This window comes from Abramis brama (genome assembly GCF_963993115.1).
Source record: "Abramis brama genome assembly, chromosome: 7".
Classification (NCBI taxonomy): Eukaryota; Metazoa; Chordata; class Actinopteri; order Cypriniformes; family Leuciscidae; genus Abramis; species Abramis brama.
The window spans coordinates 28,872,517-28,894,025 of record NC_139969.1 but is presented as its reverse complement, the minus strand read 5'-3'; the positions used below and the strand labels follow the sequence as shown (position 1 = coordinate 28,894,025).

Here is a 21,509-nt window from a genome sequence, read left to right as displayed (position 1 = left end):
GGCCTCATGCACATACAGTGCTTTTGATGAGTCAGCATAATCCACACTCATTTTATATTGTTCTCTTGCATATTGCTAAAGAAATAAGTAGCCATGGAAGCATATGATATGCTGTCCTGCTCTCCATCAACACAGATCATTACGAACAGCCAGGAGCTGGAGGGTAAGAAGAATAACCCACAAGTTCACGAACTCTTCCTTGCACATCATAAATCACATTTACCAAAATCATATTAAAATGACAATACTTTCAAACAATATTTTATCACCATTTAAATCAGATGGTGTGGCAGATATGGGGCTGAAGTCAAGCGAAAGGCAAGACAACAAATCTTTTGACTCTTACTTTAAAGTTTTGTAATATATATCATAAAAAATACATAGGATTTGTGAACTATCTCCTCTTCTTTACCAGACGAGTATGTAGAATTGCCTTTGAGGAGTATCTCGTCACATGGATGAAAATCGCCACCACTAACCCAGAACTTCTGACTGGAACCGAATGTAAGTGATTTAATATAAGACGTATAGTGATGATGGTGTGGAATACATCAGAAAATCTAATGTAGTGCTTCATTTGCTATCAACGTTTTCCTATAAAAATATTTTAATATTTTTTTAAATACAGAGTCTGGTGAGGAGATGGTCTGCCAAAATTCGTTGATATTTTTTATTACAGCTTTGGATGAATTCATCAAATATACAGAGAGATGCGCAGTCAATTATGGGTCAGCAAGCGGTGATACAGATTGTCTCGTTCAACAGCGCAACATGTGAGTTGATGTAATACACATCCCACTCATTACATAACAAGCTTAGATATTATTACAATTTAGTTGCAATGAAATATAGTTTACATTTCTGAGATGAAGGAACGCTTGTAATGTCCTGTATCCCTCTTTTCCTATATGTAAGGCTCTCCTTGTGGTGCCACAAAACAATTTTGAGATAAAAAGTAAAATGTAATTTTATCTTATTTTGACTGATATAGAAAGTCTAAATTGACAAAAAGTCTAAATTACTAGATACAAAGCCATAATTATGTCATATTGTCTTTTAATGTCAAAATTACAACGTAGTATCTCATAATTTCGATTTTTTAATCTTATAATTGTGACTTTTTATGTTATAATTATGATTTACCAAAGCATGATTCTTATGTGGAGGAAATGGGCTTCCACACTCATCATGATATCATCCGAAGGACTGTTTTTGCTCATTTTGTAGAATAGAGTAGTAAAGAACTGCATACTAGCTCATTATCAATGCTTGATTTTAATAAGTGGATATAATGGGCTTTACTAATACTGGAACACCCTTATAATGCTGAACACCAGAACAGTATTTGAAGTTTTCGGTTATTATGTGCAGCCCTGTTCAGAAGCTTCCAAAGAAGCGCAGCCGCGTGGAACGCATGAGAAGACTCTACATGCAGTGCAGAGCTCCAGGTGATTGGTCCTGTAGATCTGAGATCTGTGTCCTTTCGGAGATCCCACCTCACCTCAGTTTCTGCTATGTGTACCCCATTAGAAGCGCTGATCCCCCAGATTCCTGGTCCTGCTCAGGGTTCAGATGGGCGGGAACACTGGGAGCAAGAAATGGACGAACTGGTGGAATGGACTCATTCTCTCTCTTTGAAAGAATTGGATAACCTATGACTTCTAGCACACATTTAGATAATATAACGTGATCCTATAAACACAAATCAGAACTTTTTTTCAAACAAGAACTAGATTTACAGTACAATAAACAAACAATGTCTTTAGGACACATTTAAAACCAAGGAACATTTTATTAAAAAATATATTTATTTTTTTTGACAATTATGACAATATTCATCCACCCACCCATATATCCACCCATCCACCAATCCATCCATCGTCATAGATATTACAGTAAAATACAACAAATATGTCTCCTGTGATAATAAGGCACTTCTGCATTTTACCTTTAATAAAATAACTCATACATTTTTTATACATTATATTTGATGGGGTTTAGTTTTTATAAATGAATCTTTTTAGCACTTGATTCTTAAATGGTAAGTGTAGGCTGTTTTGTTAGCCAAGTACCTGGAAGAATACACTGTATGTTTTGGAGGTAGGTGATTAACTGACAATGATTCAAAGAGAAAGTAACGTGCAAAATAGTTCTTAGTATAATGAGGAAGGTATAGAAAAATATAAAAAAATGAAATCTAATACAGAGAAGTAGGTATAGGAAAATATGACCAAATGAATCTGAATTCTGTAGGTGAACCTGATGAGATGAAAGGACGTTAGATGTTATCTCTAGAGAGGAGAAACTTAAACTCTTTAATCAGGCTCTCGAAGTCCACTCTGTCTTCTGGGGCTTGACTCCAGCACCTGCGCATCTGAGTGTACACCTGCAGCCACAGACACACATATATTGAAGAATCTGGCCACAATACAGTGTAATATAATATCGGTTCATTTTGTGTGCAAATGCACCAAATAACAGCCCCTCCATGGGTGGCTGTTTCTCAGAGGTCAAGTATCTTACCATATCAGGGCATGAATCTGGGCATGGCATCCTCCAGCCTTTCTCAAGAGCTTCTACCAGTCTGACCATAGTCATCTGCCCATTAGACCGACCAATCGTGTTGAGGAAAACCTACCAGAGACACATTTTTAGCAAAATCGAAGAATTTAAATAAACAAAGACGGTGCACACGTGGGAGAAAGCGCAACATGGCGGAATAATAAGTCCAGCCTTCTAAATAAAAAAGCCAATCAAGTCATTGCAGCTCCGGTTGCTGTTGAAACAGTTAGTGTTCTGAGAGAGGTGCATTTTAGGGCTGCAAATGCGCATTGGCCGGTCTAGCATGAAAAATTTGTTTTTTAACGTAACATTTATGGGATAGTTCATGTCAGATTTTGTTGCTGATTTGAAACACGTGATTCAAATGTGAGTTTGGCAAGCAGTATTTGAGATTTCAGGATTTCCCCATTCAAGAAGATAGGATTTGGTCTTGGATGCTCGAAATAGCTGCCCGGAGGGGTTGAAAATATGGCCGACGAGTGAACAGACTTTCCTTGAAAGGGACTTTGGCAACATTTAACAGGAATCAGCGAATGGGTCACTGGGTTACCTGAAGTATTCAGGTATATCAGGTTTGTAATGGCCAGGGGTGGCTCACCTTTGGAGGGCTGCTGTCATGGTGACAGTAGGTCATAATTTCATAGAGGGTGACCCCAAATGACCAAACATCAGATGCCTTGTAGAACTTCCGACTAATCAGACACTCTGGAGCATACCTGCGCACACAGAGCACAATCAGTGTAAGGTAGCGGCTGTGCAATTAAACAATATCTGGATCAGCATCCTAGAATGATTTCTGAAGGATCACGTGACACTGAAGACTGGAGTAATGATCAAAGGAACAAATTACTTTTAAAAATATATTAAAATAGTAAACATTATTTTACTATAAAATTATTTCCCAATTAATTGCCTTGGTGAGCATAAGCATAATAATACTAAACATCTTACTGATACTAAACTTTTCAATGGTAGAGTATAAATCATTGGCTAATCTGAGAACTCTTCAGAAAACATTTATCTATTCCTCCTTTATAGGAATATTCAACAAATTTAAAAACAAGTTGATACAGTGATTTACATGATGATTAAAATATTTAAAGATAAAGAACGTCCAATCTAAGCAGAAATGGGTGCTGCTTTACCAGTACACAGGACTGTCCTGCTCTTCTGTCACTTTGTAATAATCCTTATCATCTTTGATGCTCTTAGTCAGGCCAAAATCCCCGATCTTCACAAGTGATTCATTCTCCACTAAGATGTTCCTCGCTGCTAGATCCCTGTGGATGTAGTTCTGAGATCCCAGGTACTCCATTCCCTGATGAACACACAGGAAACAGTCAAACCCACAATATACTGTATACTGAAATTAAATTGGAAACTGAAAATATTCAAAATATTAATAAATACTATAATTATATAAATACTAAAAACACTGGCTGGAAACTGTGGAAATGTGTTCTATGAATTAAAAAAAATTCTGTGAATTCTATAAAAAAATGAATTGTTCTATTAATTCTATAAAAATATTTCCAAATATTTATAGAAATTTTTGTAAGAATCCTGTATACGTTGCTTTATTTGCCTAGGGAAGTGTAACAGCTTTTTTGATGCATTGAGTAATGTAACATTACTTTATAAATTTACACAAATATTTTAGTTACTTTTATAAAAAGTAACGCACGTTACTTTTTAAGTTCAATTCATTTGCTTAAACACTTGACAACTGAATTCTCTCTCTTCTCCATAACACAGTCGCTTAGAAATGCACACTCATGTGTGCGTGGGAACAGACAAAAAGTACAAATGTAACAAAGCACATTCATTTCAACATTCAGTAAAAAGAGCTGTACAGTAGGTAATATAACCTGTTATGTTAGGAGATATTTTCTATGGCATACCTAGCTATAGGGGTCAGGAAATATTCTAAGTGGTCAGACTATATAGTAATATGATATGTTTTTAAAAGAAAATGAAGGTGGGTTATTTAGGCTATGTTGTTAAATAAATGACTGTGTTAAACACTTGCAAAAAAGAGACAGTCACAGCCAGGCGAGAAAAAGTAACGTGACAAAAACTTTCCATAAAAAGTAACTAAGTAGCGTAATTAGTTACTTTTTTAGGGAGTAACACAATATTGTATCACATTACTTTTAAAAGTGACCGTGTTGGCTATATTACCTGACATATCTGAAGAGCATAAAGCAGCAGTCTCTTCTGTGTGATGCTGGATTTGTTACGAGGCAGGTAGTCTTTCAGACTGCCGGCGGGCAAATACTCCATAATGAGCATGATATCCGTTTCCCCTGAGTGACACACATTAACCGCAAGCGATAAGTAATGACCTTTACCTTCAATAAAAGTGTAAGCCATCAAGATTAGACACAGATGTGAACACTTGCCTTCTTCATTGCAGATGCCTTTGTATTTGACGATGTTTTCATGGTAAAGGTTTCTGATGGTGTTGATTTCTTTTCTCAGGTTGCTGCTCTCATTCTCTGTTTTCAGAGATTTGACGGCCACCAGCTCACCTGTCTGATCTCCATTAGGATCATACAGACACAGTTCCACCATCCCAAAGTTACCCTGGACAAGATTTATAAAGAACGATATAAACAGATAATGATTCAAGGACATATTATTCCAAGGGGATTATGAGATTTAGGAGGGATGAGTGTGAAATTGGTTTAACTTGGTCCAGATTTCCAATTAGAATCCCTAGTTCACAATTCTAAAGGAATTTATATAGTATTCCTATAAAACAATTCTATAAAATTATATACTATACTAATTTAAAATTTTGGTAACACTTTATTTTACAGTGTCCTTGTTACATATTACATAGAGTTACTATAGTAATAACTATAAATTATGCATAACTACAAACCTACAACAACTACAACAAACCTAATCCTAACCATAACCCTATAGTAAGTACGTGTAGTTAATAATGAATATTACTCAGTACTTAAATGTATAATTACACTGTAACAAGGACACCTTAAAATAAGGTGTAACCGAAATTTCTTTAAATTTGTTTTGTTCTACTAGGGTTATTGGTAATCATAAAAGTCCTATTAGGAACAACAGTGTTAAATAAAACTATTAAAAATAATTTCTGTTAATTGAAATAAAGCTGAAATCAAATAAAATATAAATATTAGTTAAAGAAAATTACTAAAAAAATTAAAAATAAGTTGAAGTACTAAAATTACTAAAAACTAAAATAAATATAAATTAAAGCTAAACAGAAATGTTTGAAAAAACACGACTAAAGCACATAACAAAATTACAAAAACTTAAAATAAAATAAAAAACAAAATATAAAAATGAAACCAAAATTCATATGAATAAATACTATAATATTATATAAATAATACTAAAATAACTCAGAATTAAAATGTGTTCTAAAAATTCCATGTTCTAGAATTCCATAAAAAAAATTCCAAATATTTACGGACCAAACTTTTTTTGACTAAAAGTCCAGTACCTCTCCAAGTTTTCGGATTTTCCTGAGGAATCTCTTCTTGAAATCTGCAGGATCAGTCTCCTGTGGAGGAATTACCCCTGATATAATGGGAAGTTCTGTAGATAAAACATAAGAAGTTATTTAAATTCAGTACAGCAAATACTAACATGATGTATACTTCCAGTTGTATTTTAAAATGTAAATAATACCTTCCCCCCTTAATAACAGTAATGAAAATTTGATTTTTAAAAGAGGGTTTTAAACTATAATGACGATGCTTTTTTAATAAAAAAAGTTTTTGGTTGTCAGGTGAAATATAAAATCTTTTGATGCACTTGATGACAACAAAAAGTTAATTTTTTTCTTAAAAAAAAATATCCATTGGCTAAAATAGAGTTAAAGACTAGTATCTGTGTTAGTCATTGTATGATATTATGTGACAGATACCCTGCTCTCGCTGCTCTTTGATGCGGCCCAGCTCTCTCGCTATGGCTCTGAAAAACGGTCTCTTCCGGGGGTCATAGTTCATGCACTGGGAGATCAGATCAGCCAGTTCACTGATGCTGGGAGTGACCAGAGTACCGCACACTTCATAGAATCGCTCTTTCTGTTCATGTACACATAGAGGTTAGATTAAAAACAATATAGTTTAAGAAGCAAATGACAATACATGGTTTTCAATTACAATAAAACAACAGCTGCTTTATTCAAGTATAAATGTAGAAACGTATTAGAAAGAGTCAAGCACCTCTGAGAGTTTCTTCTCAGACAGAGGCACCTCGCCATTGTAGCAGATCTCCCACAGTGAGGTCCCAAACCCCCATTTGTCTGCTGCAACGCTCAGTGCGTTGGGGTTGTTAACACACTCCGGGGCGATCCAGGGGATCCTTTCAACACACTCTGTCCAACAGGCACAATGAGTGTTAGTAGTGCAAAATGGGGTTATGCTCAACAAACTTCTGTATTCTGTAAAACAGGTCGCACTGCTTCCAGTTCCGGGTCTTGTATATGTGCTTCATTATATATAGAGCCGTTTTACTCAAGATACCTTCAAAGCAGTGAGCAAAGACGAGTGTAACCGATGTCCATCGCATATACAGGTTGATATCTAAAAGTTCTAATATTTTTCTTCTTCTACTTTTAGATATTTAAATCGAATAAAACGGCAAGAATAAAAAGAACTAGCTAGGTTAGCATATTACCTTAGGGTTAGTTTACCCCAAAATGAAAATTGTCATCATTTACTCAGCCTCGTGACTTTCCAAACCCGTAACGCTTACGTTCTTCTTCAGAACACAAATAAATATATATTTTTAATGAAACCTGAGAACATTCTGTCCCTCCATTGACAGCTACACAACTACCACTTTTAAGTTTCAAAAAGTTTATAAATGGATTCACATAAATATTGATCAGCGAACATAAACACAAGCTCAACCGAACCTGCTTGATGTGCAAGCACAAACCTCATTGGTTCTTGCTGGAGCTCAAACGTGCTGCGTAACACGAGAATGAACCTCTTTGGTAAATTCATATGGATTCGTTTTTCTGATGCGTCAAAGTGGTAGTTGAGTAGCTGTCAATGGAGGGACAGAAAGCTCTCAGATTTCATCAAAAAGATCTGTCTTATGGGTTTGGAACGACAATTTTTTGAAAGTCCATAGATATCTCTGTCAGTTCATACTGTCATTGACCTGTTTTTGTGTTTGTTCATGTGACGTTCTGCATAAAGGCTATGGGCTCTGGCAGAAACTGTCAATGGCACTTAGTCAACACTGATTTACCTTTGCCTCGCTACAATGACATTACAAAACAGTGAAGTTGAGAAGTCAAAATATATTCAAAAATGTAAATATTATATTGCTACTATATAAATTATTGTTCTTATTATAAGCACATTTAAAAATTACACTGTGAAAATGTTGCTTGCTTGGTTTCTTTTTCTGTCAAGTGACAAATAAAGACCTTTTCTGTTTGTTTTTCATTAGGCACACTACCATTAAAAAAAGTTGTAAAACATTTATTCTGAATGAGTGTGCATGAGCGTGTGTTACCCCTTTGGCTGAGCACAGAAATGGACAGTCCAGGATCACTCAGTTTAATGAAAGGACCACTCTCTCCTTCTAGACCATCCAGCTTCAACAGGATGTTTTTAGCGCAGACATAGCCGTGGACAAGCTTCTTATCCTCCTGAAAGAGAGAAAATAAGACTGAGTCCATTTTCTGTCCCAAAGATTCCACTAGAGAGTTTTAAATGACGTATTTACAAATTATATTACTATTAATACCTCTATGGGTAAAGCCAAAGGTGGACAAAGTACACAACTTCCTTACTTGAGTGAAAGTACAGATACTACTTGCTACCTATTTAAAGTTTTTTGACTTTTAGTATGAATGTTAGCCTACTGTTATCTATAAGCTAGTGTGCACCAAAACAATGACAAAATTCACATTTAGAAGACCAAACCCAACGTTGAAAATTTAAATCAGGTTGATGTCAGAATCCAACGCCAGATTGATATTAATCTCCAACGTTGGACAGACGTTGTATTGTGGTTGAAAACGAAAATCGGGTTGACGTCAGAAGCCAACATCAGTCGGTCAATCTGACTTTCATTTCCAGCCAAAGTGCAACCCCTGCAAAAATGCAACCCCTGCGGGTCCCTGCAACCAAAATCATCCCCTGACTGACGTTACTACTTTCTACTCAAGGACCTGACAGAATTGTAGTGGAGTAAAAAGTACGATATTTGTCTTTCAAATGTAGTGAAGTTAAAGTAAAAAGTTTCCAGGAAAAAATAATACTCAAGTAAAGTACAGATACTCAAAAAGTGTCCTTAAGTACAGTACTCAAGTAAATGTACTTTGTTACTGTCCACCTCTGGGTAAAGCAGGACATCAAATCATCCACTGGGAAATGCCACATGTTATTATTGGGATCCATTAATAATTACAGTAAATATAACTGACTGGTTATATTATTTAGTTATTCAAAAATACATTAAAATGCAAGTCATACAGACAATGACTTGAATACACATGTTTGATGAACAGGTTTTACATTTCTGAATTAAAATGAATAAATTTGATATTTTTACTATCTTAAACTAAAATGTCTAGGTGGTGTAACTGTCCAGTGATTGCAATAAAGAAAAAAAAGTGTCAATAAAAGGCTAAAAATGTATTGTCAAACAGTGTGCCATAATCATTCATTATTGTTTTATTTGGGGAAAAAAAGTTTTTTTAAAATTATTATTAACCAGGGCTGTCACTAAAACCGGTTTACCTTGAAAAATACATTTAACACTATTAAATTTTTTTTTAAAGATGTGTACACCTTAAAAACGAACCTAAAATTACTAACACTAAAACTAACTGAAATTAAAGCTAAATATAAATATTTAAAAAACAAAAACTATTACAATTGACAAACAAAAACACATAAGAAAATGAAAAATCTCAAGTAAAATGAAAATGAAAACTGAAAATACAAAAATAAAGCTAATATAAAATAATAAAATAGCACTGATTGGGAACTAATCTAAACTAAATGTATTCTAAAAAAAGCTATTTTCTATAAATATTTAAGATGTGTACACCTTAAATACATCATTTACAGTCATTAAATCATTGACCCATAACTTTGAAATATTCCACAGAATGTAAACAAGGGTGAAACAAGGTCAAGTTCAAACTTAAATTTTGTACCAAATAACTGAGGACACTGGAAAGCTGCTCCGCAACTTGGAACTTCCAGGAGGGTGTGAGATCAGAGCGATGGTTTCTCATGAACAGATCCAGAGGGCCACGCTGAACAAACTCCTCCACCATTATGACTGGCAGAACAACAGCAATGAGACGTGAGATCATCTGCAGTAAAGGCTGACCTATTCCTTTAACTTTAAAAATACAAATAAGTTTTGTTGCAGTTTTGTCCAGTGGAGCGGGAACACTTACTGTCCATGCTGTGCATGCATATGCCATACATCAGAACCATGTGTTTATGGGATATCTGTCGCATTACACTGACTGTGTCCAGGAAGGCCTAAGAGAAGTACAGAAGTATTTGTGAAAGCAATTGCCCCTTATTTACTCGTGTATCAAAAGATGGGTTGTCACTTACTGAAATGTAATTGTGTCCTGCTCCCAGCACCTTCAGAACCACATCCACCACCTCATGGCCCAAAAAACCCTCATCATCCTCATTTCTCAACTTCAGCTTCCCAGCATAGATGTTTGTGCGAGTGCCTTGACCCAGGTGTTTCTCCTGTTTAACAAGCATCAGCTTCATAAGAGACCATTTCTTTCCATTTCTACGCTCCAGATAAAAGTTATCTAGTCGTCCCTCTTGGAAAACCCAACCTAATCTGGAAAACAACAGCTGATCTGGACTGGTAGACCATTGTAAACCTGAAGATGACATCTTCAGATGAAACCTGAATTAAACCTGAATTATTTTACAGCTTCAAGACTGCAAAATGTTCTTAAAGGAACACTCCACCGTTTTTTGAAATAGGGCTTATTCATCTTCTTTCCTACATTTAGATAGGTGGGCAAATGCATGTTTGCCTCAGTGCATGCATTGTTTTAGTTTGACAGGGTCAGCGCTAGCTTAGCTTAGCATAATGAATGGAATCCTTTGTTGCCAGCTAGCATGTCCTGAGTAAAAAACTTTAAAGTGTTCCTTTAATCAGTATTTTTGTCTTGTTTTCCAGTAAAAATAAACTTCATTAAAACTAGATAAATTGACTTGATATGTAAAGTAAAACTTGCTTTTAGAGAACACATTTTAAATGTATTTTTCAGGTTTTAAACATACATCACACTAACATGGCTTAGATTTATGCTTAAATTAAGTCTTATTATTTTACACAAATTATTTTTTTGTTTTTTTTTTCAAGAAAATTTGTTTTAAGGGTGTTAAGATTGTTAAGACAAAAACACATGATAAAGTCACCAAGAAATTAAAATGGGCAAATATTATTTTTATGGAATATTGCAGTATTTAGTATAAATTACTTATCCATGCACATCTTTTTTTTATTAATGTGCATTCATAACATTTAATCAAAATACCTTCCCCTCCCTCTTGCATCTCTTCTCTGATGACGTGTTTACTGGAGTGAGGGAGGGACAACCTGTCATTCATATGACATCAGAGCAATATCAAATGATCCAATCAATTCCTGATGGACAAAATCAAGTCCCGCCCTACATGTTTCTCTCGGATATACATCACAATTATAGAAGAAAGAAGACTAATAGCAACTTCCATTTCATGCCAAATTCAAGAAAAATTTATATATAGCTGGTTAGGCCAGCTGATGGATGTTTTGTTGCAGATTTGTTTGTTTTTTAGCACTGCAACATAATGGCAGTTTAAAACCAACTACTATATTCCAAACAACAGCTGCCCGCTTTGGTCAGATCTTCCAGCAGGACACACCATGAAATAACTTCTCACTATAAGAAAATGTGTTTGTTTTCTAGTAAACAGATTTAAAGGTTGTATCAGCGATTTCAGGCCCAAACATAAATGATCACATTCATCTAATCTTTCCTAACGATCCGCTAGCTGCCCGCCCCATAAGCATGCTGTCAAAAAAACGCGTCTCTGTAGGCAGCCTAGGCTCTGAGATCTGCACACAAAAACAGTTGGTTTCACCAACCACTCAAAACCAAAATAAATAGTGTTCCAACCAATCACAGACAGGGGTGGGTGTTGTGAGGTTTTCGCGTGCAGCTGTCATTGGCAGACGTGCACGAGCGCAAAACCTCACAACACCCACCCCTGTCTGTGATTGGTCAGAGCCTAGGCTGCCTACAGAGACGCGTTTTTTTGACGGCATGCTTATGGGGCGGGCAGCTAGCAGATCGTTAGGAAAGATGAATGTGATGATTTATGTTTGGGCCTGAAATCGCTGATACAACCTTTAACTTTATTTATATCGTGTACATAAACACACAGTTTTGATGTCCAACCTGGGTAATGTCCTCTTTGAAGATCCTATGGAAGATGTTTAATGAAGAGTGTTGTGACGCTGAATCTTTTCTGGTCATCATGATGAGGTTGGATTGCTCTGTGAAGCAGCGAATGGAAGATTATTCATGTCTCTGCAATATTTTAAGTCATAAGGATGATTTTAGTCACCCTGTTACGAACAGTTACTTCATTCTCAGAAGAAAACCCAAGACTACAATCGAGGTGTTTCTGGGAGTGCTTACTCAGTGCTTACTAGGGCTGTGGAAAAAATCGATTTGATTTAAAAATCAAGTTGGTAGGTCAAATCGATTCATATTTTCAAAAAATCATTTTTTTTAGATTTTTTTCTCCCCCTCTTCAGTAGCCTATAGCGTACAATACATACATTTTGCATTCGCCAAATCTTCTTTCAGGGTTTCCGTAGCAAGCTCCCTGCAGCGCAGCCCTCTGCCCCTCCCCCGAGGGCAGCGCATGCATACACAAACATATGAGGCGCCGGACTGGACAAAAGCGAAACGAACTGACCGAGTGTGTCTGCGCGCGCGAGCGACAGTGCGAGAGAGTGACCGAGTGTGACTGCGCGCGCGAGACTGAGTGTAATATAATATAAAATAAAAACAAGAATTAAATTATTACCACTGAATTAGCAGGATGTAGCTTAAACTTTCTTTCTCTGTTAACATACTGTTGTCTTCAATTCATATTAATTATAACTTATTATTCAATAAAAATGCAATTCAAACTTAACTGATCATAATTATAGTGTTTCTGTACACTGGTGTATTTTGTGTGTATGCTTGACAAATAACGTCAAACATTTTGTTAAAGATTAACACCCCATTTGCAAAGCAAACAACTCTTCAAAAAAAAAAATATATATATATATATATATATATCGAATCGAATCCTAAATCGAGTTTTTTATAAAAATAAAAAAAAAATCACAGATTTTTTTGGGGGAAAAAAATCGCCCAGCTCAGCTCTAGTGCTTACTGATATAGAGAATAACTTCCTTTGACTTTGTAACTTTTCAGACCTTTTTCATGCTCAAACAGCAACATCACACACTGAAGAAAGTTGAACATGTAAAAACAAAGTCCTCTTTAAATTATTTCGTTAAGAAGACAAACATTATAAACCTCTGGCTATCTACTTCTGCAGTATCACTGTTGGAAGGAAGCTCCAGTACCTTTTGGTTGGGGTGGACAGCCACGCTCAAGTCTTATGCTGGTTTGGCCTGTTGAGAGATCCTGGCTAGACAGGTGGTCCGTCAGCTCTCTCAGAGTGGGTTTCACAACATCAGTCCCAGTCAGGAGGAAGCCCTGTGCGCTCACTTCAATCTGGAAGTTCTTGAAGGCTTTGGTGATGCCACCATCATAATCCCTCTAAAAGAAAAGGGTCAGTTTTGACCTTTCAACTTCAGTTCAGTATCTTATTATTACGCAAACTTATTTTCATATATAAGGTATGTTCCTTAGACCAATTCACACTGCACCGACAGCCGCAGACCAACGGCGACAGTCACCCGATTACAGCACGTCACTTCTGTCTAAGAGTGATACTAGAAAACTAGCTCCGACAGGGGTAACACACTGACCCGACAAAACCCGTCGCAGTGCTGTCTGTCGGTGCAGTGTGAATTGGCCATTATTCTACATTTGCTTGACATACACAACTTTTACTGAAACCTCTTTTTTACCAGCAGCATGTACAGTAACAGTGTATACCTCATTGCATATGACAGTCAGGAAAATAGTGTCGTAGTCATGAGTGCTCCAGCGCAGCAGGTACATGCCCTCCTCATAACCTTCGTGCTTGAGTTTATGGATGGCATATTCAGTACTGAGGGGTACAAATAAGATACCATTACATCTGCTGTCCAAAGACATTCTTCTCTGTCATTTGATTATTGATTACATTTGTTGATGCTGAGCAATTAAATAAGAGCAATAGATTCAGAGCAGCGCCATGACAGGTATGAAAGCGAGGCTGTGAGGGATAGACTTGCTGTGTTTTCAATGGCATCCGCTGTATAAAGCTCTTAGATCACTTATTTTCCACAGCTCATATTGTCTGGAGTTTTTTGTCTACTGAAATTTCTTGGAAAAACATTTTTGCTTTTTCGTCAGCAGAACAATCCCAAAACACATTAAATAATGGTACAACCCGCTGAAGAGATGAATGTCTATTCCTCACAGCCTCGCTTTCATTCCCATTGAAAATCAAAGATGGTGCTGCTGTGAATAAGGTCTATGGAATGTTATATGAATTATGGGATGAATTTATTACACTACTATTGAAATGTTTGAGGTCAGTAAAGTTTTTTTAATTGTTTTTGAAAGTCTCTTATGCTCACCAGAGATACATTTATTTGTTTGAAAAACAACCGGGGAACTGATTCTGAGTCACAGTTCCCCGTCCTAGAAGTACGCACCAACGGTTGTTGTGACTCATTTCCCTAGGGCCAGTAATCCTGGCTACACCTGGTATTCAAAGAATACCTTAAAGGGAATATTGCCAAGGATTTAAATATACCCTGTCAGTCGCCACAGGGGACACACCCCTGACAAATGGAGGTCTCATGAGCTTCTAGGCATGGGCCTAGACGTCTGCCTTGCCCACCCAATCAAAATATAGGAACAGATAGTATTAATCTGTTTTTATGATTTGTGCATTGATAAAAAGCAAGTGGATTCTGTGTTAAACGGTTTAATGAAAGGCTGTAGAATGCCCCAAACAATCACAAAAAATAACACCAGAAATTTTCAGTAGCCTATATTTCCTTGAAAGTAACGGCGCGACACGTCACACGCTTCAGATCTGTAGCAGAAAAGCAGAGGCTGACAAAAACGCGAAAAAGAAATGTTTGCGAAGGCAACTATCAAGATGTGAATTACCTGTCATCTTCATAATGTATGTAAACTTGTAGTGTAAATTTTAATATACTGCCCTGATTTGATTTTTGATTAATTTCAAACCCAGATGAAATTAGCAAGAAAACCTTGCTCATTTAAGAATGTGCATTTATTGCATGGACAGAGCAAGAACATATGGTAAATGTTTAAAATGCATATGTATAGCTTAGTTCAGTTGAAACCTTGCCCTCTTTGGCTTGCTGTTAAACTGAAACTGAACGAACGAGGCAAACTGTCGTCTTAAATAACAGCACTGAAATAAACGTGTGCTGTTTATCTTTTAATCAGTTATGGGCCCATTAAAAGTTTAGTGCCGGTCTAGAAAAGCTATTTTAAGAAGTTGTTTTAACTTGAGTGCCACGTTTTAGAAAGCCACGTCATGGACGATAGACTACTCTGCAAAAGTATGGAAGCGAGATGCGAGCGCAACAGTTAATCACGTCTAGGGTGATGCTTACATTAAAAACGATGGAAAAGTAGCACAATGGAATGAAAAAACACACTCTGGGTGTTATTTAATTGCCCATTTCCATACAATAAAAGTTGCATTCATTACTATAATTGATCATTTTCTTTCCAAATTATCATTGGACAGTAGAAACGTGTTAGCATTATATTTAAAGTGAAAATAAGATAAAAATGGTCATGTCATGAAGAGGTGTGTTATAAAATGTTATAAATAAATATAGTTATTAAGAATATCTATCTATCTATCTATCTATCTATCTATCTATCTATCTATCTATCTATCTATAGGCCTAACTACGTTCTACATCAAGGACTGCTTACCAAGGAGGCGACCACTGTTCTACTTCATGCTCATCCTAAATGACCAATGGTAGCTACCAGCTAAGGCTAGCTACAACCATTGTAAAACCTGTAATATGATTTGGTCTCTATTCTCCAGAACTCTCAAGAGGTGTCGTACAACAGGAGGGCTTCGCCCAAGGCAAACAGACCACTTCCTGTTGGAGTCCAGAGACCAGAAGAGCTCTAAGCCTTCCTTGATCGCAGATCACAGGAGAGTGTAAGGGGGCTAGGCAAAAGTGCTAGCCGCATCATATAAGTGCTCAACTGAGACTCCAGCAACAAACCGAGCTCTCTCATTGGGAGTTGGGAATCCTACTATTAAGGATTCCACTAACTTTCAACCATGAAAACATTGCCATCAAGGGGAGCCAGCTGAGCGCTATCTACGACCACTTGGAAACAATGTTTTCTTAGGATCTCAAAAACTCCAAACACTCCCGAAGGTGCCTTACGCAAAGAATGGTTCGCAACCTGGGAAGAAAACCCACTTCCTGTCAGGTTCTCGAGATCAAAATAGCTCATCCCAGGTACTGGAGGACCCTGCTTCAAGACCCGACTCAGGGGGAGGGTTCTGTGCTTCAGTCAGACCTGAGGAAAAACGGGCTCTCTAGACTCCAACACTCACGAAGATGCTTGCAACTAGGAAGGGTTCGCAACTAGGGCAAAAAAAGCCGCTTCCTGTCGTGTTCCAGAGATTGCCACCAAAGAGCACTGCTATTGTGAGGCAGATCTAAAAAATAACATCTGGTTTCACTCTCTCTGTATCTAATTCCACAGAATTAGGCCTCACACATCAGTAATAGCAGTAATAGAATCTCATAAGACTCTCCCTTTGCTTTCAGTCAGTCTCGCGAATGCATCACAAAGCGCACCTCACAATGAGCGCATTCAGTTCCCAGGAGAATCGCTCTGATAAGGAGGCACTTACTTCCTGAAACGCTTGGTTGAGTGATCGTCTTTCTGACATGTACATAAACAAACGGACCTGAAGACAAGAAAAAGATGACGTGCACTACAGGCGCCATATTTATACTCTGGTCGCACCAGTAGTGACGTCATAGTAGTGCTGGGCGGTATGACCAAAAATCCACATCACGGTATTTTTCTAAATTACACCGGTTTCACGGTATATAACGGGGTTTTTTATTTCCAAGCATAACTGGGTGTAAAACACATTTTTCACTGAGTGAGAAAGGAAATACTGCAGTCGATTGACTTAGAATGCTCTATTTTACTGAATATTGTATAAAAAATCCACACTAGTATTAATACAGGTTTGCAAGGCTGTTTACAAAGAGGTGCCAGCAGGAGGCGCTTTAGGAGCGGCAGAAATAGCGGTTTCCCCGGTAACGGCTGTACACAAAGCAGCAGCGCTCATAAACGCTGCTTTATAAGGAAAGATAAAGAAAGATTCAATCGTAATAACAAAGAAACTTCTCTAAATACCGTCAGTTCACTTCAGATACATTCATATAAAAACACCCGTGCCGCGTTTTGATTTTGAAACGTGCAGTGCTCATGATTATTCAACGATGTCAATGCCAACCACAAATAGATTTTCCAAAAGGCTGTGTTGACATTGTGAACCAATGTATGGGAAACACTGTAATATAATTTGACAGCTATCAATTATAGTTTAACCTATCCACCTTCAAAGTCACGCTTAGTAACACGTGCATCACCACAGTGCAACAGTGAAAAAGGACCCTCTCAAACAGTGTCGCGCCGCGCCGCGTTCCGATCGTTATTAAAGCGACATACACCGGTACTGCGGTATTTTAATAATTCATATCATAAAAAAAATAAACACCGGTATTCGATATGAACCGGTACACCGCCCAGCACTACGTCATACGCTGTCGCCGGCCAATGTTATTGTCGCGTTTTGACACGTTCTTCAGACACCTGTCATTCTGGAGGCATTCCACATTAGCGTCCTGGGACGCAGTGCGAGTTCCCATTCGAAGGGAATGGTTACGCTGCTTAATATTTTTGAGGAAACGGTGATATAATTTTTGCAGGGTTCTTTGATGAAAAGAACAGCATTTATATCAAACATAAAGCTCTCATTACAAATGTATTTACTGTCACTTTTGATGAATTTGCTGAATAAATGTATTCATTTCTTTAAAAATAAATATTACTGACCCCAAACTTTCAAACTTCTGTTGAACAAATTCAGGTTTAAATAAGCAAAAATACAGATTTGAGAGCTACAGCAGAGGGAAAGTTTATTGGTGAATACTGAATAAAATGTTGGTCTGTTCTTCAAAAAAAGCAATTTTTCAGATTCAAAACCCTGATTACTGTCTGACTTCAGTGAATGGAAAAAAATCACTATGAATATTCCTTAAAAAAATCTCTTTTTGTGTTTCACAAAAGAAAGGAAGTCATCCGGGTTTGTAACAACATGAGTTCATTTTTATTTTTGGGTGAACTATTTCTTTAAACATGATGAGTGAATGTACTAACTTGATTGGACCATGGCAGCCCTCTTTTAGGTTCATTTCCAATGAGACAGGAGCAATATCCCTGCAGAGGAAATGATGTGCATCTACTGTGAGCCTAAAGTATCCATCTACAAGACTGGCAAAGGACAGCGCCTCCTCGTGGGACGCCAACGTCAGCTCCTGGAGAAAATCAAGAAAATAAAAAAAAGGGTTTATGAAGTTATGACTTATCCTAAATGAACCAAAACTGACAGATTACAAATCTCACAGTGAGCCTCACCATGCTTTTGTCGTCTTGTTTGTGGATGGTAACCACGCAGCATTTGATGACAAGATGCGTTATCTCATTAAAGTCTGAAAAGAGTGTCCATCTATCCTCTCCTTGATCATTTGATGCTTCTTTACTCAGTTTCTTACGGTCTCTCTTTGATGCATGTATCTTCTGAAAAAAGAAACTTATTGTCAAGAGATAATTCAACCAAGCCCTAAACCAAAGTGTTAAGCTTCAGCACCTACACTACAATACAGAAGTCATAAAGTTGTTATTGTTTTATTATATTATATTATTATGTGAATATTATTTGTACTACAGCCTTCTTACCACAGAGGGGACTTTACACCAGTGAATGCCAGAGGTGCCAGACACCAGGATTTTGTGGGATTCAACACCAGCAGCACAGCTGGAGTCTTTGAGCATTTGCTCATTGTCATGCATGATAAGGGAAGAGGGTTCAAACACCTCCTGGCCGAAGTGTTTAGTTAGAGTCTCTAAAGTCGACAAGTATTTGACCTTCAGGTCATGCGTACTGATCTTGTTGCCTTCCACAGTATTCCTGATGAATTCTTCAAGGAACACTTTAAAGACGTTATGGATGCGTAGACGTGTGAGAATGCTCCTGTGACGTATGGACTGGTAAAGGACACTGGGAATGTAATGTTTGTACCTGACAAAGATAAAATGTAACAATGAAAGATACAGATAGACTTTAATAGTTATAAAATGACTCATCAATGTTAAAATCGTTTCTTAGATCACATGGGGGTGAAATTTGGGATGATTCAACTTTATAACTGTGATCTCCATCTCATGTAAAAGGGGATCAGAAATCAAAGCTCATTAGGATATTCATTTCCAACAATACTGACCAGAGTCTAAACATATATCAAAACTATGAAAGTCAACTGTTAATTTAGTTTAATTATTTTTCTATAACAAGCAATGGCTTAATAATTCATACTTATTAACAATAATACATTAATAACATTTATGTGTATGTTTGTTTTTAAATATACTTAACTTGTATTTAGGTTTTTGTTGTTTTAAGTTTTTTTGTGTGTATTTTTTTAAATAAAGCAAATTAAATAACTATATTAATTTGAATTACTAATTAAATAACCACATCACATATTAATTTAAATGAATATGGTTGTATACTGTATAAAAGCTAATACACACACATACATACATACTGTATGTATGTATGTATGTATGTATGTATATATGTGTGTGTGTGTGTGTGTGTGTAAAACTGCACCCATCATACAATTTTAAATAAATAAATAAATAAATAATTTTTTTTTTTAGAAAAACATATTTATTTATATTTTTTGAAATATACTTTAAAAGGTATTTCAGATTTAAAAGAAAAATAAATAAAAAGCTCTTACTCAAATTCACTGACAGGAATATCTTTTTCAATGGATTGATGGGAGATGGCCATCACAGCCATACCCAAACACTCATTTTCTATCTGCTGGACGTCACTCTCATCACGAGTGCTACGCAGCTGTGCCAGACCACTCTGAAAGTCAGTCTGACTCTGTCAAACACAAACACACATTAAAATGAGCAGCCACAACTTTCTTGAACAACCCGTCCTTTAACATTGTCCAGTGTTTTGGTCAACGTACCTGTGCGTAAAGGTACGTCAGTGAAGCTACATCCAGCACGGCTGCGCCCGTAGACCCGTTCCCTCGTTTAAGAGTGTGTCTGCACACTGCAAGAGATGTCTTACTGTTCCCATGCCAGTTCGTAAAATAAAACCTGCCCCAAAAATGTGGTTATAATGTAAATAGGGAAAAGTTCAAATATCTGTACAGTTTTTCCCATTCATTGCCTATAATCTGACAGCCTGCGAGAGCATTTGGGAACACAATGGGCACCTCATGCATTATTTTCATAAAAATTATGACATCCGCTAGATATAAAAAAGAAGTTATGAGATAAAAAGTTGAAATTATTACTATCTAGTCATAAGTATAACATACTATAGCATAATTATGAGACTAAAAGTCAAAATTATGATAAAAAAAAATCTAAATTATAAGATAAAGTCGAAATTCTGAAGAAATTAGGGCAATTTCTCTACTCTAGAGTAAAGTTATTTTTCATTTACATTTATTTTACAGTACATTTGTTTTACAGTCCTAGAGGAAGGCCATCACCCCTGTAGTTTCACGAAATCCCGTGGGAAATGCTGCTTGTACCAAACTGGAAAGGAAAACTAGATGAGAAAAGACTAAGAACAGGAATACCTCATGCGATAGAAAAGCTTCAGTCTGGTTGTCTCATCAATGTTGAAGGAGTGATTTGGTGGATACCAGAGCTTGTTATATTCATCATACAGGGCAAACAAACTGTGACACAAAGGTGATATACCTGTAATAATGAGACAACAGTGAGTCTCATATTTCTCTGAGTCTGTAGTAATACAGTGTTCAAGTTGTACAAAGGCTGAAAAACGTACCCAACTTCTTAGCAGCTTCAATACACAGTTCCTCTGCTGTGAAACTACCTGAGAGATGAATGATCTGGTGTTTCTCTGGCAGGTAAAAATGGACCTCGAGCCCCTGTAATATCATCACCGAGGCCATGGCCGACTTCTTCTGCTCTGCACTATATTAACGAAGTGCTGGCCATTTTCTATACCTAAAAATTACAGAGCACTTAAGTAAAATGGATATTCTGTCATATATATGACAACATTTCCTCTTTAAAATACAGTAAGGCATGTCTACGAACACCTGGAGTCTTTACAGGCAGTTTAACAGAAACAGAAAGTTTGCGGAAACGCTCAACACACTTCTATCCGGTTTCTGAATGTCGTCGGTGTGTCTGGAATATTACAGCAAAGTCTATTTAACTTATAAATGATAAAAATCATGTTAGCAGATTTCACCTTACCGTCCAGTGCGAAACAAGCAGGAAACAAAACCGTCAGATTCTCAGACAGCAATTCACTTCCGACTCCGAGGAAACTGATGATGAGTTTCTTCCGAAAAACTACGTGACCAACACGCTGATGCTGATTGGCTGCTCG

General features: G+C 36.8%; 2 protein-coding genes across 3 annotated transcripts; one reads left to right on the top strand and one right to left on the bottom strand.

Moving 5' to 3' along the window:
• Positions 1–93: 93 nt before the first annotated feature.
• LOC311087526 (uncharacterized protein) lies at positions 94–1,779 on the top strand (the record flags this gene model as incomplete). Its single annotated transcript, XM_084120853.1, has 6 exons — positions 94–163; positions 282–318; positions 416–504; positions 680–773; positions 1,372–1,448; positions 1,531–1,779. 6 exons carry the CDS (start codon positions 94–96, stop codon positions 1,656–1,658), a joined length of 495 nt encoding a protein of 164 aa, XP_083976979.1. The 3' UTR covers positions 1,659–1,779.
• On the bottom strand, positions 1,773–21,497 carry LOC311086215 (tyrosine-protein kinase JAK1-like). 2 transcript variants are annotated; one of them, XM_084118980.1, is made up of 24 exons: positions 21,374–21,497; positions 20,937–21,118; positions 20,725–20,848; positions 20,101–20,233; positions 19,858–20,009; positions 18,791–19,133; positions 18,470–18,631; positions 18,212–18,369; positions 13,742–13,856; positions 13,204–13,399; positions 12,014–12,111; positions 10,155–10,298; positions 9,989–10,076; positions 9,740–9,867; positions 8,086–8,221; positions 6,780–6,931; positions 6,479–6,638; positions 6,053–6,147; positions 4,965–5,148; positions 4,744–4,868; positions 3,708–3,880; positions 3,161–3,278; positions 2,524–2,634; positions 1,773–2,386 (listed from the first exon to the last, which is right to left on the bottom strand). In XM_084118980.1, the coding sequence occupies exons 2-24, from the start codon at positions 21,061–21,063 to the stop codon at positions 2,279–2,281; spliced, it is 3,330 nt and encodes a 1,109-aa protein (XP_083975106.1). In that variant the 5' UTR covers positions 21,064–21,118; positions 21,374–21,497; the 3' UTR covers positions 1,773–2,278. The 2 variants fall into 2 exon arrangements, with proteins under 2 accessions (XP_083975106.1, XP_083975107.1); XM_084118981.1 differs by having other exon boundaries at positions 21,369–21,419.
• Between the last annotated feature and the right edge of the window lie 12 nt (positions 21,498–21,509).